Source organism: Oncorhynchus nerka, linkage group LG22 (assembly GCF_034236695.1).
Source record: "Oncorhynchus nerka isolate Pitt River linkage group LG22, Oner_Uvic_2.0, whole genome shotgun sequence".
In the NCBI taxonomy this organism is placed as follows: Eukaryota; Metazoa; Chordata; class Actinopteri; order Salmoniformes; family Salmonidae; genus Oncorhynchus; species Oncorhynchus nerka.
Window position 1 is genome coordinate 105,161,544 of NC_088417.1, and position 14,131 is coordinate 105,175,674.

General features: G+C 45.4%; 1 protein-coding gene across 1 annotated transcript in view; it reads right to left on the reverse strand.

Moving 5' to 3' along the window:
* Nucleotides 1–14,131, reverse strand: part of il11ra (interleukin 11 receptor subunit alpha) — a 122,211-nt gene that overhangs the window by 12,566 nt on the left and 95,514 nt on the right. Inside the window, 2 exon segments of the mRNA XM_065007696.1 lie at nucleotides 5,164–5,253; nucleotides 13,628–13,772. Coding sequence (XP_064863768.1) covers nucleotides 5,164–5,253; nucleotides 13,628–13,772 — 235 coding nt within the window.

The window sequence follows — 14,131 nt, forward strand, 5'->3', positions numbered from 1 at the left end:
TGTATATAGAGACTGATGTATATAGAGACTGAAGTATATAGAGACTGAAGTATATAGAGACTGGTGTATATAGAGAGACTGATGTATAGAGAGATACTGATGTATATATAGAGAGAGACTGAAGTAATGTATGTGTGTCCTGTTAACTAGATGAGTTGAAAGGTTTGTCTCTTCATCCAGTTTTAACTTAACACAAACATGAATGTTACCGAGACACATCAGACATGTGGACTGTGGAAGTTGAACCTTTCATGCTCATAGTTGTGTTCTGTTCTGTACAATGTTTGTGTGATGAAATAAAATAAAACAACTGTATTTCCACAAGATGGAGGACATCTGGCAACAGCAGATAAAAAAAACATCTGGCAGGACAGCAGAGATCTGATACTAAATATTTAATCAAAGCTCTTTCTCTCTCTCTCTCTCTCTCTCTCTCTCTCTCTCTCCCTCTCTCCTCCCTCTCTCTCTCTCTCTCTCTCTCCCTCTCTCTCTCTCTCTCCCTCTCTCCCTACTCAGCACTCTCTGCCATTGAAAACAGAAAGAGAATCCAGCAGGTAGAAAGAGGAGCAACGACGCACATCAAGACCAGGGTGTGTCCAGTCCAGGGGGTGTCCTGTACATCAAGCTGCTCTGGCTCAGACCAGGCTAACTGACTAGTGTCCTGTACATCAAGCTGCTCTGGTTCAGACTAGGCTAACTGACTAGTGTCCTGTCCAGGGGGTGTCCTGTACATCACGCTGCTCTGGTTCAGACTAGGCTAACTGACTAGTGTCCTGTCCAGGGGCTGACCAGGCTAACTGACTAGTGTCCTGTCCAGGGGTGTCATCACGCTGCTCTGGCTCAGACCAGGCTAACTGACTAGTGTCCTGTACATCAAGCTGCTCAGACCAGGCTAACTGACTAGTGTCCTGTCCAGGGGGTGTCCTGTACATCACGCTGCTCTGGTTCAGACCAGGCTAACTGACTAGTGTCCTGTCCATCACGCTGCTCTGGCTCAGACCAGGCTAACTGACTAGTGTCCTGTCCAGGGGGTGTCCTGTACATCACACTGCTCTGGTTCAGACCAGGCTAACTGACTAGTGTCCTGTACATCACGCTGCTCTGGCTCAGACCAGGCTAACTGACTAGTGTCCTGTCCAGGGGGTGTCCTGTACATCATGCTGCTCTGGCTCAGACTAGGCTAACTGACTAGTGTCCTGTCCATCACGCTGCTCTGGCTCAGACCAGGCTAACTGACTAGTGTCCTGTCCAGGGGGTGTCCTGTACATCAAGCTGCTCTGGCTCAGACCAGGATAACTGACTAGTGTCCTGTACATCAAGCTGCTCAGACCAGGCTAACTGACTAGTGTCCTGTCCAGGGGGTGTCCTGTACATCACGCTGCTCTGGCTCAGACCAGGCTAACTGACTAGTGTCCTGTACATCAAGCTGCTCTGGCTCAGACCAGGCTAACTGACTAGTGTCCTGTACATCACGCTGCTCTGGCTCAGACCAGGCTAACTGACTAGTGTCCTGTCCAGGGGGTGTCCTGTACATCACGCTGCTCTGGCTCAGACCAGGCTAACTGACTAGTGTCCTGTCCAGGGGGTGTCCTGTACATCACGCTGCTCTGGTTCAGACTAGGCTAACTGACTAGTGTCCTGTACATCACGCTGCTCTGGTTCAGACCAGGCTAACTGACTAGTGTCCTGTACATCACGCTGCTCTGGTTCAGACCAGGCTAACTGACTAGTGTCCTGTCCAGGGGGTGTCCTGTACATCAAGCTGCTCTGGCTCAGACCAGGCTAACTGACTAGTGTCCTGTCCAGGGACCAGGCTGACTCCAGGGGGTGTCCTGTACATCAAGCTGCTCTGGCTCAGACCAGGCTAACTGACTAGTGTCCTGTCCAGGGGTGTCCTGTACATCACGCTGCTCTGGTTCAGACTAGGCTAACTGACTAGTGTCCTGTCCAGGGGTGTCCTGTACATCACGCTGCTCTGGCTCAGACCAGGCTAACTGACTAGTGTCCTGTCCAGACCAGGACTAGTGTCCTGTACATCAAGCTGCTCTGGCTCAGACCAGGCTAAGGCTGACTAGTGTCCTGTACAGGGGGTGTCAAGCTGCCCTGGCTCAGACCAGGCTAACTGACTAGTGTCCTGTACATCACGCTGCTCTGGCTCAGACCAGGCTAACTGACTAGTGTCCTGTCCAGGGGTGTCCTGTACATCAAGCTGCTCTGGTTCAGACCAGGCTAACTGACTAGTGTCCTGTCCAGGGGTGTCCTGTACATCAAGCTGCTCTGGCTCAGACCAGGCTAACTGACTAGTGTCCTGTCCAGGGGTGTCCTGTACATCACGCTGCTCTGGTTCAGACCAGGCTAACTGACTAGTGTCCTGTCCAGGGGGTGTCCTGTACATCACGCTGCTCTGGTTCAGACCAGGCTAACTGACTAGTGTCCTGTCCAGGGGGTGTCCTGTACATCACGCTGCTCTGGCTCAGACCAGGCTAACTGACTAGTGTCCTGTCCAGGGGGTGTCCTGTACATCACGCTGCTCTGGTTCAGACCAGGCTAACTGACTAGTGTCCTGTCCAGGGGGTGTCCTGTACATCACGCTGCTCTGGCTCAGACCAGGCTAACTGACTAGTGTCCTATACATCAAGCTGCTCAGACCAGGCTAACTGACTAGTGTCCTGTCCAGGGGGTGTCCTGTACATCAAGCTGCTCTGGCTCAGACCAGGCTAACTGACTAGTGTCCTGTACATCACTGCTGACCAGGCTAACTGGCTCAGACCAGGCTAACTGACTAGTGTCCTGTCCAGGGGGTGTCCTGTACATCACGCTGCTCTGGCTCAGACCAGGCTAACTGACTAGTGTCCTGTACATCACGCTGCTCTGGCTCAGACCAGGCTAACTGACTAGTGTCCTGTCCAGGGGGTGTCCTGTACATCAAGCTGCTCTGGCTCAGACCAGGCTAACTGACTAGTGTCCTGTACATCACGCTGCTCTGGCTCAGACCAGGCTAACTGACTAGTGTCCTGTCCAGGGGGTGTCCTGTACATCAAGCTGCTCTGGCTCAGACCAGGCTAACTGACTAGTGTCCTGTACATCAGGGGGCTGTCCTGTACATCACACTGCTCTGGCTCAGACCAGGCTAACTGACTAGTGTCCTGTCCAGGGGGTGTCCTGTACATCAAGCTGCTCTGGCTCAGACCAGGCTAACTGACTAGTGTCCTGTACATCACGCTGCTCTGGCTCAGACCAGGCTAACTGACTAGTGTCCTGTCCAGGGGGTGTCCTGTACATCACGCTGCTCTGGTTCAGACCAGGCTAACTGACTAGTGTCCTGTCCAGGGGGTGTCCTGTACATCACGCTGCTCTGGTTCAGACCAGGCTAACTGACTAGTGTCCTGTCCAGGGGTGTCCTGTGCTCTGGTTCAGACATCACGCCTGCCAGGGGTGTCCTGGCTTCTGGTTCAGACCAGGCTAACTGACTAGTGTCCTATACATCAAGCTGCTCAGACCAGGCTAACTGACTAGTGTCCTGTCCAGGGGGTGTCCTGTACATCAAGCTGCTCTGGCTCAGACCAGGCTAACTGACTAGTGTCCTGTACATCAAGCTGCTCAGACCAGGCTAACTGACTAGTGTCCTGTCCAGGGGGTGTCCTGTACATCACGCTGCTCTGGTTCAGACTAGGCTAACTGACTAGTGTCCTGTACATCACGCTGCTCTGGCTCAGACCAGGCTAACTGACTAGTGTCCTGTCCAGGGGGTGTCCTGTACATCAAGCCGCTCTGGCTCAGACCAGGCTCACTGACTAGTGTCCTGTACATCACGCTGCTCTGGCTCAGACCAGGCTAACTGACTAGTGTCCTGTCCAGGGGGTGTCCTGTACATCAAGCTGCTCTGGCTCAGACCAGGCTAACTGACTAGTGTCCTGTACATCAAGCTGCTCAGACCAGGCTAACTGACTAGTGTCCTGTACATCACACTGCTCTGGCTCAGACCAGGCTAACTGACTAGTGTCCTGTCCAGGGGGTGTCCTGTACATCAAGCTGCCCTGGCTCAGACTAGGCTAACTGACTAGTGTCCTGTACATCACGCTGCTCTGGCTCAGACCAGGCTAACTGACTAGTGTCCTGTCCAGGGGGTGTCCTGTACATCACGCTGCTCTGGTTCAGACCAGGCTAACTGACTAGTGTCCTGTCCAGGGGGTGTCCTGTACATCAAGCTGCTCTGGCTCAGACCAGGCTAACTGACTAGTGTCCTGTACATCACGCTGCTCTGGTTCAGACCAGGCTAACTGACTAGTGTCCTGTCCAGGGGGTGTCCTGTACATCACGCTGCTCTGGTTCAGACCAGGCTAACTGACTAGTGTCCTGTCCAGGGGGTGTCCTGTACATCAAGCTGCTCTGGCTCAGACCAGGCTAACTGACTAGTGTCCTGTCCAGGGGGTGTCCTGTACATCACGCTGCTCTGGTTCAGACCAGGCTAACTGACTAGTGTCCTGTACATCACGCTGCTCTGGTTCAGACCAGGCTAACTGACTAGTGTCCTGTACATCACGCTGCTCTGGCTCAGACCAGGCTAACTGACTAGTGTCCTGTCCAGGGGGTGTCCTGTACATCATGCTGCTCTGGTTCAGACCAGGCTAACTGACTAGTGTCCTGTACATCACGCTGCTCTGGTTCAGACCAGGCTAACTGACTAGTGTCCTGTACATCATGCTGCTCTGGCTCAGACCAGGCTAACTGACTAGTGTCCTGTCCAGGGGGTGTCCTGTACATCACGCTGCTCTGGTTCAGACCAGGCTAACTGACTAGTGTCCTGTCCAGGGGGTGTCCTGTACATCACGCTGCTCTGGCTCAGACCAGGCTAACTGACTAGTGTCCTGTACATCAAGCTGCTCTGGTTCAGACTAGGCTAACTGACTAGTGTCCTGTCCAGGGGGTGTCCTGTACATCACGCTGCTCTGGTTCAGACCAGGCTAACTGACTAGTGTCCTGTCCAGGGGGTGTCCTGTACATCAAGCTGCTCTGGTTCAGACCAGGCTAACTGACTAGTGTCCTGTCCAGGGGGTGTCCTGTACATCACGCTGCTCTGGCTCAGACAAGGCTAACTGATACAGAAACAGGAGATAGACTCCTGCTCTATGTGACGTTCTGGCTCAGACAAGGCATACTTACTCTCTGACTTGGTGTTGGCTGTAGAGGCGTCTGCGTCCGTGTCGTTGTAGTCGACAGGGAATGTTTCTTCAGTAGGCTCGGCAGTACTACCTGTAGGATTTACAAAGACTAGACCTGTTAACAACACCTCAGACCAAGTAACTGTAGTGAGAAAGTAGAGTCTATTCAACCGCTGTGCTGGGTTTAATAAAGGTCCAGTTGTAGACAATGTCTAAAGTAAAGGAAATCACCATGCAGCCCAGCAAACCAACACTGGTTCTGTGATAGTTCCCAGAACATTCGTTAGGTTGAGGCAAATGTTCTCATAACACAAAAAACTGATGATGATACAATGTTTATATAAAATATTCACCTAATGTTGCAAGAATGTTCTCAGAACACATTTAGTCTGTTCTATAAAGGTTCTCAGAACACATTTAGTCTGTTCTATAAAGGTTCTCAGAACACATTTAGTCTGATCTTATAAGGTCCTCAGAACACATTTAGTCTGTTCTATAAAGGTTCTCAGAACACATTTAGTCTGTTCTATAAAGGTTCTCAGAACACATTTAGTCTGTTCTATAAAGGTCCTCAGAACACATTTAGTCTGTTCTATAAAGGTCCTCAGAACACATTTAGTCTGTTCTATAAAGGTCCTCAGAACACATTTAGTCTGTTCTATAAAGGTTCTCAGAACACATTTAGTCTGTTCTATAAAGGTCCTCAGAACACATTTAGTCTGTTCTATAAAGGTCCTCAGAACACATTTAGTCTGTTCTATAAAGGTTCTCAGAACACATTTAGTCTGTTCTATAAAGGTCCTCAGAACACATTTAGTCTGTTCTATAAAGGTCCTCAGAACACATTTAGTCTGTTCTATAAAGGTTCTCAGAACACATTTAGTCTGATCTTATAAGGTCCTCAGAACACATGTAGTCTGTTCTATAAAGGTTCTCAGAACACATTTAGTCTGTTCTATAAAGGTTCTCAGAACACATTTAGTCTGTTCTATAAAGGTTCTCAGAACACATTTAGTCTGTTCTATAAAGGTTCTCAGAACACATTTAGTCTGTTCTTAAAGGTTCTCAGAACACATTTAGTCTGTTCTATAAAGGTTCTCAGAACACATTTAGTCTGTTCTTATAAAGGTTCTCAGAACACATTTAGTCTGTTCTTATAAGGTTCTCAGAACACATTTAGTCTGTTCTATAAAGGTTCTCAGAACACATTTAGTCTGTTCTTATAAGGTTCTCAGAACACATTTAGTCTGTTCTTATAAGGTTCTCAGAACACATTTAGTCTGTTCTATAAAGGTTCTCAGAACACATTTAGTCTGTTCTATAAAGGTTCTCAGAACACATTTAGTCTGTTCTATAAAGGTCCTCAGAACACATTTAGTCTGTTCTATAAAGGTTCTCAGAACACATTTAGTCTGATCTTATAAGGTTCTCAGAACACATTTAGTCTGTTCTTATAAGGTTCTCAGAACACATTTAGTCTGTTCTTATAAGGTTCTCAGAACACATTTAGTCTGTTCTATAAGGTTCTCAGAACACATTTAGTCTGTTCTTATAAGGTTCTCAGAACACATTTAGTCTGTTCTTATAAGGTCCTCAGAACACATTTAGTCTGTTCTTATAAGGTTCTCAGAATGTTTCATTACATTGTGTTTACAGTTTGTAGGGAACATTGTGAGGACATCACAGAAGATGAACAGTCCAGTTGTGTGGATGATTATACAATCTTTATTTTAGGGTGCAACAAACATTCACCTGATGTTACAAGAACGTTCCCAGAACACATGTTTTACGTTCTTTAGATATTCCTAAAACATTTATTGGCAGCTTCATTAAATAGTACCCGGAAAACATTGGTCTCAACGTCACCAGTGAAGAGGTGACTCCGGGATGCTGGCCTTCTAGGCAGATTTACAAAGAAAAAGCCATATCTCAGACTGGCCAATAAAAATAAAATATTAAGTTGGGCAAAAGAACACAGACAATGGACAGAGGAACTCTGCCTAGAAAGCCAGCTTCCCAGAGTCGCCTCTTCACTGTTGACGTTGAGACTGGTGTTTTGTGGGCACTATTTAATGAAGCTGCCAGTTGAGGACTTGTGAGGCGTCCGTTTCTCAAACTAGACACTCTAATGTACTTGTCCTCTTGCCTAGGCAGTTTGAGCAGTTCTGTGAAAGTAGTACACAACATTGTACGAGATCTTCAGTTTCTTGGCAATTTCTCGCATGGAATAGCCTTCATTTCTCAGAACAAGAATAGACTGACGAGTTTCAGGAGAAATGTATTTGTTTCTGGCCATTTTGAGCCTGTAATCGAACCCACAAATGCTGATGCTCCAGATACTCAACTAGTCTAAAGGCCAGTTGTATTGCTTCTTTATTCAGTGCAACAGTTTTCAGCTGTGCTAACATACAATGGGGAGAACAAGTATTTGATACACTGCTGATTGTGCAGGTTTTCCTACTTACAAAGCATGTGTTTTGAGTATTTGATAATCAGAAAAGCAGAACTTAATATTTGGTACAGAAACCTTTGTTTGCAATTACAGAGATCATACGTTTCCTGTAGTTCTTCACCAGGTTTGCACACACTGCAGCAGGGATTTTGGCCCACTCCTCCATACAGACCTTCTCCAGATCCTTCAGGTTTCGGGGCTGTCGCTCGGCAATACGGACTTTCAGCTCCCTCCAAAGATGTTCTATTGGGTTCAGGTCTGGAGACTGGCTAGGCCACTCCAGGACCTTGAGATGGTTCTTACGGATCCACTTCTTAGTTGCCCTGGCTGTCTGTTTCGGGTCGTTGTCATGCTGGAAGACCCAACCATGACCCATCTTCAATGCTCTTACTGAGGGAAGGAGGTTGTTGGCCAAGATCTAGCGATACATGGCCCCATCCATCCTCCCCTCAATACAGTGCAGTCGTCCTGTCCCCTTTACAGAAAAGCATCCCCAAAGAATGATATTTCCAATTTGTAAGTCGCTCTGGATAAGAGCGTCTGCTAAATGACATAAATGTAAATGTAATTTCCACCTCCATGCTTCACGGTTGGGATGGTGTTCTTGGGGTTGTACTCATCCTTCTTCTTCTTCCAAACATGGTGAGTGGAGTTTAGACCAAAAAGCTCTATTTTTGTCTCATCAGACCACATGACCTTCTCCCATTCCTCCTCTGGATCCTCCAGATGGTCATTGGCAAACTTCAGACGGGCCTGGACATGCTCTGGCTTGAGCAGGGGGACCTTGCGTGCGCTGCAGGATTTTAATCCATGACGACGTAGTGTGTTACTAATGGTTTTCTTTGAGACTGTTGTCCCAGCTCTCTTCAGGTCATTGACCAGGTCCTGTCGTGTAGTTCTGGGCTGATCCCTCACCTTCCTCATGATCATTGATGCCCCACGAGGTGAGATCTTGCATGGAGCCCCAGACCGAGGGTGATTGACCGTCATCTTGAACTTATTCCATTTTCTAATAATTGCGCCAACAGTTGTTGCCTTCTCACCAAGCTGCTTGCCTATTGTCCTGTAGCCCATCCCAGCCTTGTGCAGGTCAACAATTGTATCCCTGATGTCCTTACACAGCCCTCTTGTCTTGGCCATTGTGGAGAGGTTGGAGTCTGTTTGATTGAGTGTGTGGACAGGTGTATTTTATACAGGTAACGAGTTCAAACAGGTAATGAGTGGAGAACAGGAGGGCTGTGAGAGCCGGAATTCTTACTGGTTGGTAGGTGATCAAATACTAATGTCATGCAATAAAATGCAAATTAATTACTTAAAAATCATACAATGTGATTTTCTGGATTTTTGTTTTAGATTCCGTCTCTCACAGTTGAAGTGTACCTATGATAAAAATTAGACCTCTACATGCTTTGTAAGTAGGAAAACGTGCAAAATCGAGAGTTTATCAAATACTCGTCTCCCCACTGTAATTGCAAAAGGGTTTTCTAATGATTAATTATCCTTTTAAAATGATAAACTTGGATTAGCTAACACAACGTGCCATTGGAACACAGGAGTGATGGTTGCTGATAATGGGCCTCTGTACGCCTATGTAGATATTCCATAATAAAATCTGACTTTTCCAGCTACAATAGTCATTTACAACATGAACAATGTCTACACTGTATTTCTGATCAATTTGATGTTATTTTAATGGACAAAAACAAGGACATGTCTAACTGACTCCAAACTTTTGAATGGTAGTGTATCTGTGAGTTGTATTGAGTTCAGAGAGGCCTCACATATCTGTGAGTTGTATTGAGTTCAGAGAGGCCTCATATATCTGTGAGTTTTATTGAGTTCAGAGAGGCCTCACATATCTGTGAGTTGCGATTTACAGATACAGTGGGGCAAAAAAGTATTTAGTCAGCCACCAATGGTGCAAGTTCTCCCACTTAAAAAGATGAGAGAGGCCTGTAATTTTCATCATAGGTACACTTCAACTATGACAGACAAAATGAGAAGAAAAAATCCAGGAAATCACATTGTAGGATTTTTAATGAATTTATTTGCAAATTATGTTGGAAAATAAGTATTTGGTCACCTACAAACAAGCAAGATTACCAACTACTCTTCCTGGGGTCATGAAACATGACATAAGACATAGAACACTGAAATACATTTAAAATGTCACATAGTCTACGTATCAGTGTCCACAACGATGGAGCAGCAGACCAGGCAATGTTGAGAGGAGGACACTATACCTTCATTCATTAACAGGTAAAAAGGAGATGGAATCTATTACTTGTCATTGGTGATATGTCCATGTTGGGATAGTTGTTCACTTAATTGTTATCAGTAGTTCCTCTACAATGTAAACAAACATCTGGTGCTTGGTGGAATGTCAAGTGATGCAGCAGACAGCTGCCTTTGGATTGGGACACAGCCAAAGTCACCTGGATAGCCCTCCCTGGCAAGGGGGGAGCCACTGGGCAGCAGTACGCAATGTACCCTGGACTGGACCGGCAGAAAAATAGGAGAAAAATGTGTTAAATTACAAATGTCTCCAGGTATGCATATCGCCAGAAAATATGATCACTAACTAGGTTTCCATCCAATTGGCGACAGATTTTCATGTGAATATTAAATAATGTACATGAAGAAAATATGACTTGTTGCAGATACAAATCAGTGGCATACTACATGTACTTTTTAGCTGAAACCCTAGACTCACTCCAATTCACATTCCACCCAAACAGATCCACAGATTACGCAATATCAATCACACTTTCCCACTTGGACAAAAGGAACACCTTTGTGAGAATGCTGTTCATTGACTACAGCTCAGACTTCAACACCATAGTGACCTCAAAGCTCATTGCTAAGCTAAGGACCCTGGGACTAAACACCTCTCTAAACACCTCTCTCTGCAACTGGATCCTGGGCTTCCTGACGGGCCGCCCCCAGGTGGTAAGGGTAGGGAACACCACATCTGCCATTCTGATCCTCAACACAAGGGCCCCTCAGGGGTGCGTGCTCAGTCCCCTCCTGTACTCCCTGTTCACCCACGACTGCATGGCCAAGCACAACTCCAACACCATCATTAAGTTTGCTGACAACACAACGGTGGTAGGCCTGATCACCGGTGACGATGAGTTAGCATATAGGGACGAGGTCAGAGACCTGGCCAGGTGGTGCCAGGACAACACACTCCTCCATGGCCTGCATACTCACCAGACATGTGACCCATTGAGCATGTGTGGGATGCTCTGGATCGACGTGTACGACAGCGTGTTCCAGTTCCCACCAATATCCAGCAACTTCGCACAGCCATTGAAGAGGAGTGGGAAGACATTCCACAGGCTACAATCAACAGCCTCATCAACTCTATGTGAAGGAGATGTGTCGTGCTGCATGAGGCAAATGGTGGTCACACCAGATCAAATCAAATTATTTGAAATAATATTTTTTTTAGTATTCTAATGTTATGTAAGACCTTCATAAAGACAACTAATGATTTTTCTTCCGATATCATACGTGAAATGTTTTTATTTGACTGTTAGAATGTCATTGGCAGGAAGTGTACAACATTGGCTTTAGGCCTACGTTTTTCACTAGGCCTTTGTACAATTATACAAAACATATCCTTGAACAGATCTAAACAAACAAACTATTGTTGTTATATTTTAAATGGATATATTTCCACTAAATATTCTTCATCTATGCACTATTTATCAAGCATGGGTGATTATGTTTGCACACCTTGTGGGTTGATTTGCATCTGATGCGTATACTAAAGGGGACACCCTGTAATGTTCTCAACGTTCTTTAACAAGTTACAGGCTGAAAGGCCAGGAGGTTCTAGTGTTAAACAACTTAGACCAGCTGTTCTGTCAACAATATTACAACATCAAAGGACTGTTTTGTGCACCCTGATACATGACAGCACAACCAGACAGTTGTACTGTTCTGGGAACCTGTTCTGGGAACCTCATTCTTGTCATATTCCAGCACAACCAGACAGTTGTACTGTTCTGGGAACCTGTTCTGGGAACCTCTCTTGTCATATTCCAGCACAACCAGACAGTTGCACTGTTCTGGGAACCTGTTCTGGTAACCTCTCTCTTGTCATATTCCAGCACAACCAGACAGTTGTACTGTTCTGGGAACCTGTTCTGGTAACCTCTCTCTTGTCATATTCCAGCACAACCGGACAGTTGTACTGTTCTGGTAACCTGTTCTGGGAACCTCTCTCTTGTCATATTCCAGCACAACCAGACAGTTGCACTGTTCTGGGAACCTGTTCTGGGAACCTCTCTCTTGTCATATTCCAGCACAACCAGACAGTTGTACTGTTCTGGGAACCTCTCTCTTGTCATATTCCAGCACAACCGGACAGTTGTACTGTTCTGGGAACCTGTTCTGGGAACCTCTCTCTTGTCATATTCCAGCACAACCAGACAGTTGTACTGTTCTGGGAACCTCTCTCACAACCAGACAGTTGTACTGTTCTGGGAACCTCTCTCTTGTCATATTCCCACCATGTTCCCACATCCAAAATACATGTTTTAGGAACTTTTAAAGAACATCACTGTTCTTGTAACATCAGGTGAATGTTTGTTGCACCCTAAAATAAAGATTGTATAATCATCCACACAACTGGACAGTTCATCTTCTGTGATGTCCTCACAATGTTCCCTACAAACTGTAAACACAATGTAATGAAACATTCTGAGAACCTTATAGGAACAGACTAAATGTGTTCTGAGAACCTTTATAGAACAGACTAAATGTGTTCTGAGAACCTTTATAGAACAGACTAAATGTGTTCTGAGAACCTTATAAGATCAGACTAAATGTGTTCTGAGAACCTTATATAGAACAGACTAAATGTGTTCTGAGAACCTTATAGAACAGACTAAATGTGTTCTGAGAACCTTTATAGAACAGACTAAATGTGTTCTGAGAACCTTTATAGAACAGACTAAATGTGTTCTGAGAACCTTTATAGAACAGACTAAATGTGTTCTGATGACCTTTAAAGAACAGACTAAATGTGTTCTGAGAACCTTTATAGAACAGACTAAATGTGTTCTGAGAACCTTTATAGAACAGACTAAATGTGTTCTGAGAACCTTTATAGAACAGACTAAATGTGTTCTGAGGACCTTTATAGAACAGACTAAATGTGTTCTGAGGACCTTTATAGAACAGACTAAATGTGTTCTGAGAACCTTATAAGAACATACTAAATGTGTTCTGAGAACCTTTATAAAACAGACTAAATGTGTTCTGAGAACCTTTAAAGAACAGACTAAATGTGTTCTGAGAACCTTTATAGAACAGACTAAATATGTTCTGAGAACCTTATAGGAACAGACTAAATGTGTTCTGAGAACCTTTAAAGAATAGACTAAATATGTTCTGAGAACCTTTATAGAACAGACTAAATGTGTTCTGAGAACCTTATAAGAACAGACTAAATGTGTTCTGAGAACCTTTATAGAACAGACTAAATGTGTTCTGGGAACGTTCTTGCAACATTAGGTGAATGTTTTATGTAAACATTGTATCATCTTCAGCACGACTGGACAGTTTTTATGTTATAAGAACATTTTCTGCAACCTAACGAATGTTCTGGGAACTATCATAGAAACATTTTAGGTTTGCTGGGAAAATTTTGGTGAATATTAGGAAAACATTCCAAGGATATTTAATTTAAAACATGAATAAAACCTTTATTTTATTTATATATATATATATGTGATCAAAAACATAATTTTAATGTTTTTTGGGATGTTATCATTCTACTGTTAGATAAAACTCAAACTAGCGCTTAATGGGAATCTTAGCTAATGTTCTGGGAATGTTCCCGGTTTGCTGGGTCCTGCTCAAAGTAGTGCACTATATAGGGAATAGGGTTCTGGTCTAAAGTAGTGCACCATATAGGGAATCGGGTTCCATAGGGTTCTGGTCTAAAGTAGTGTACTATATAGGGAATAGGGTTCCATTTGGGACACAAGGGTATTCTCACCAATCCATGGACAAGCCTGCAGTAGGGGGCTCCAGTCACTCCACTGGCTGTCTGGGTTGATGTCGTCCTGGGCTCTCACCTGCAGCTGGTGGGCGTGCCCTGCTAGGGCATCAGTTATCAGCAGGGGGCTGGACTTAGACTCCACCTGGAGGGGGAAGAGAAGGAGTGGAGAGAGCAGAGAGGGATAGAGATATAGGGGGAGGGGGTGAGAGAGATATAGGGAGATGGGTGAGATATAGGGGGAAGGGTGAAATAGAGATTTAGGGAGATGGGTGAGATAGAGGGGTGAGATATAGGGGAGATGGGTGAGATAGAGATATAGGGGAGGAGGTGAAATAGAGATATAGGGAGGGGTGAGATAGAGATATAGGGGGGAGGGGTGAGATAGAGATATAGGGAGGGGGTAAGATAGAGATATAGGGGAGGGGGTGATATAGAGATATAGGGGAGGGGGGAATCGAGATAGAGATATAGGGGAGGGGGTAAGATAGAGATATAGGGAGG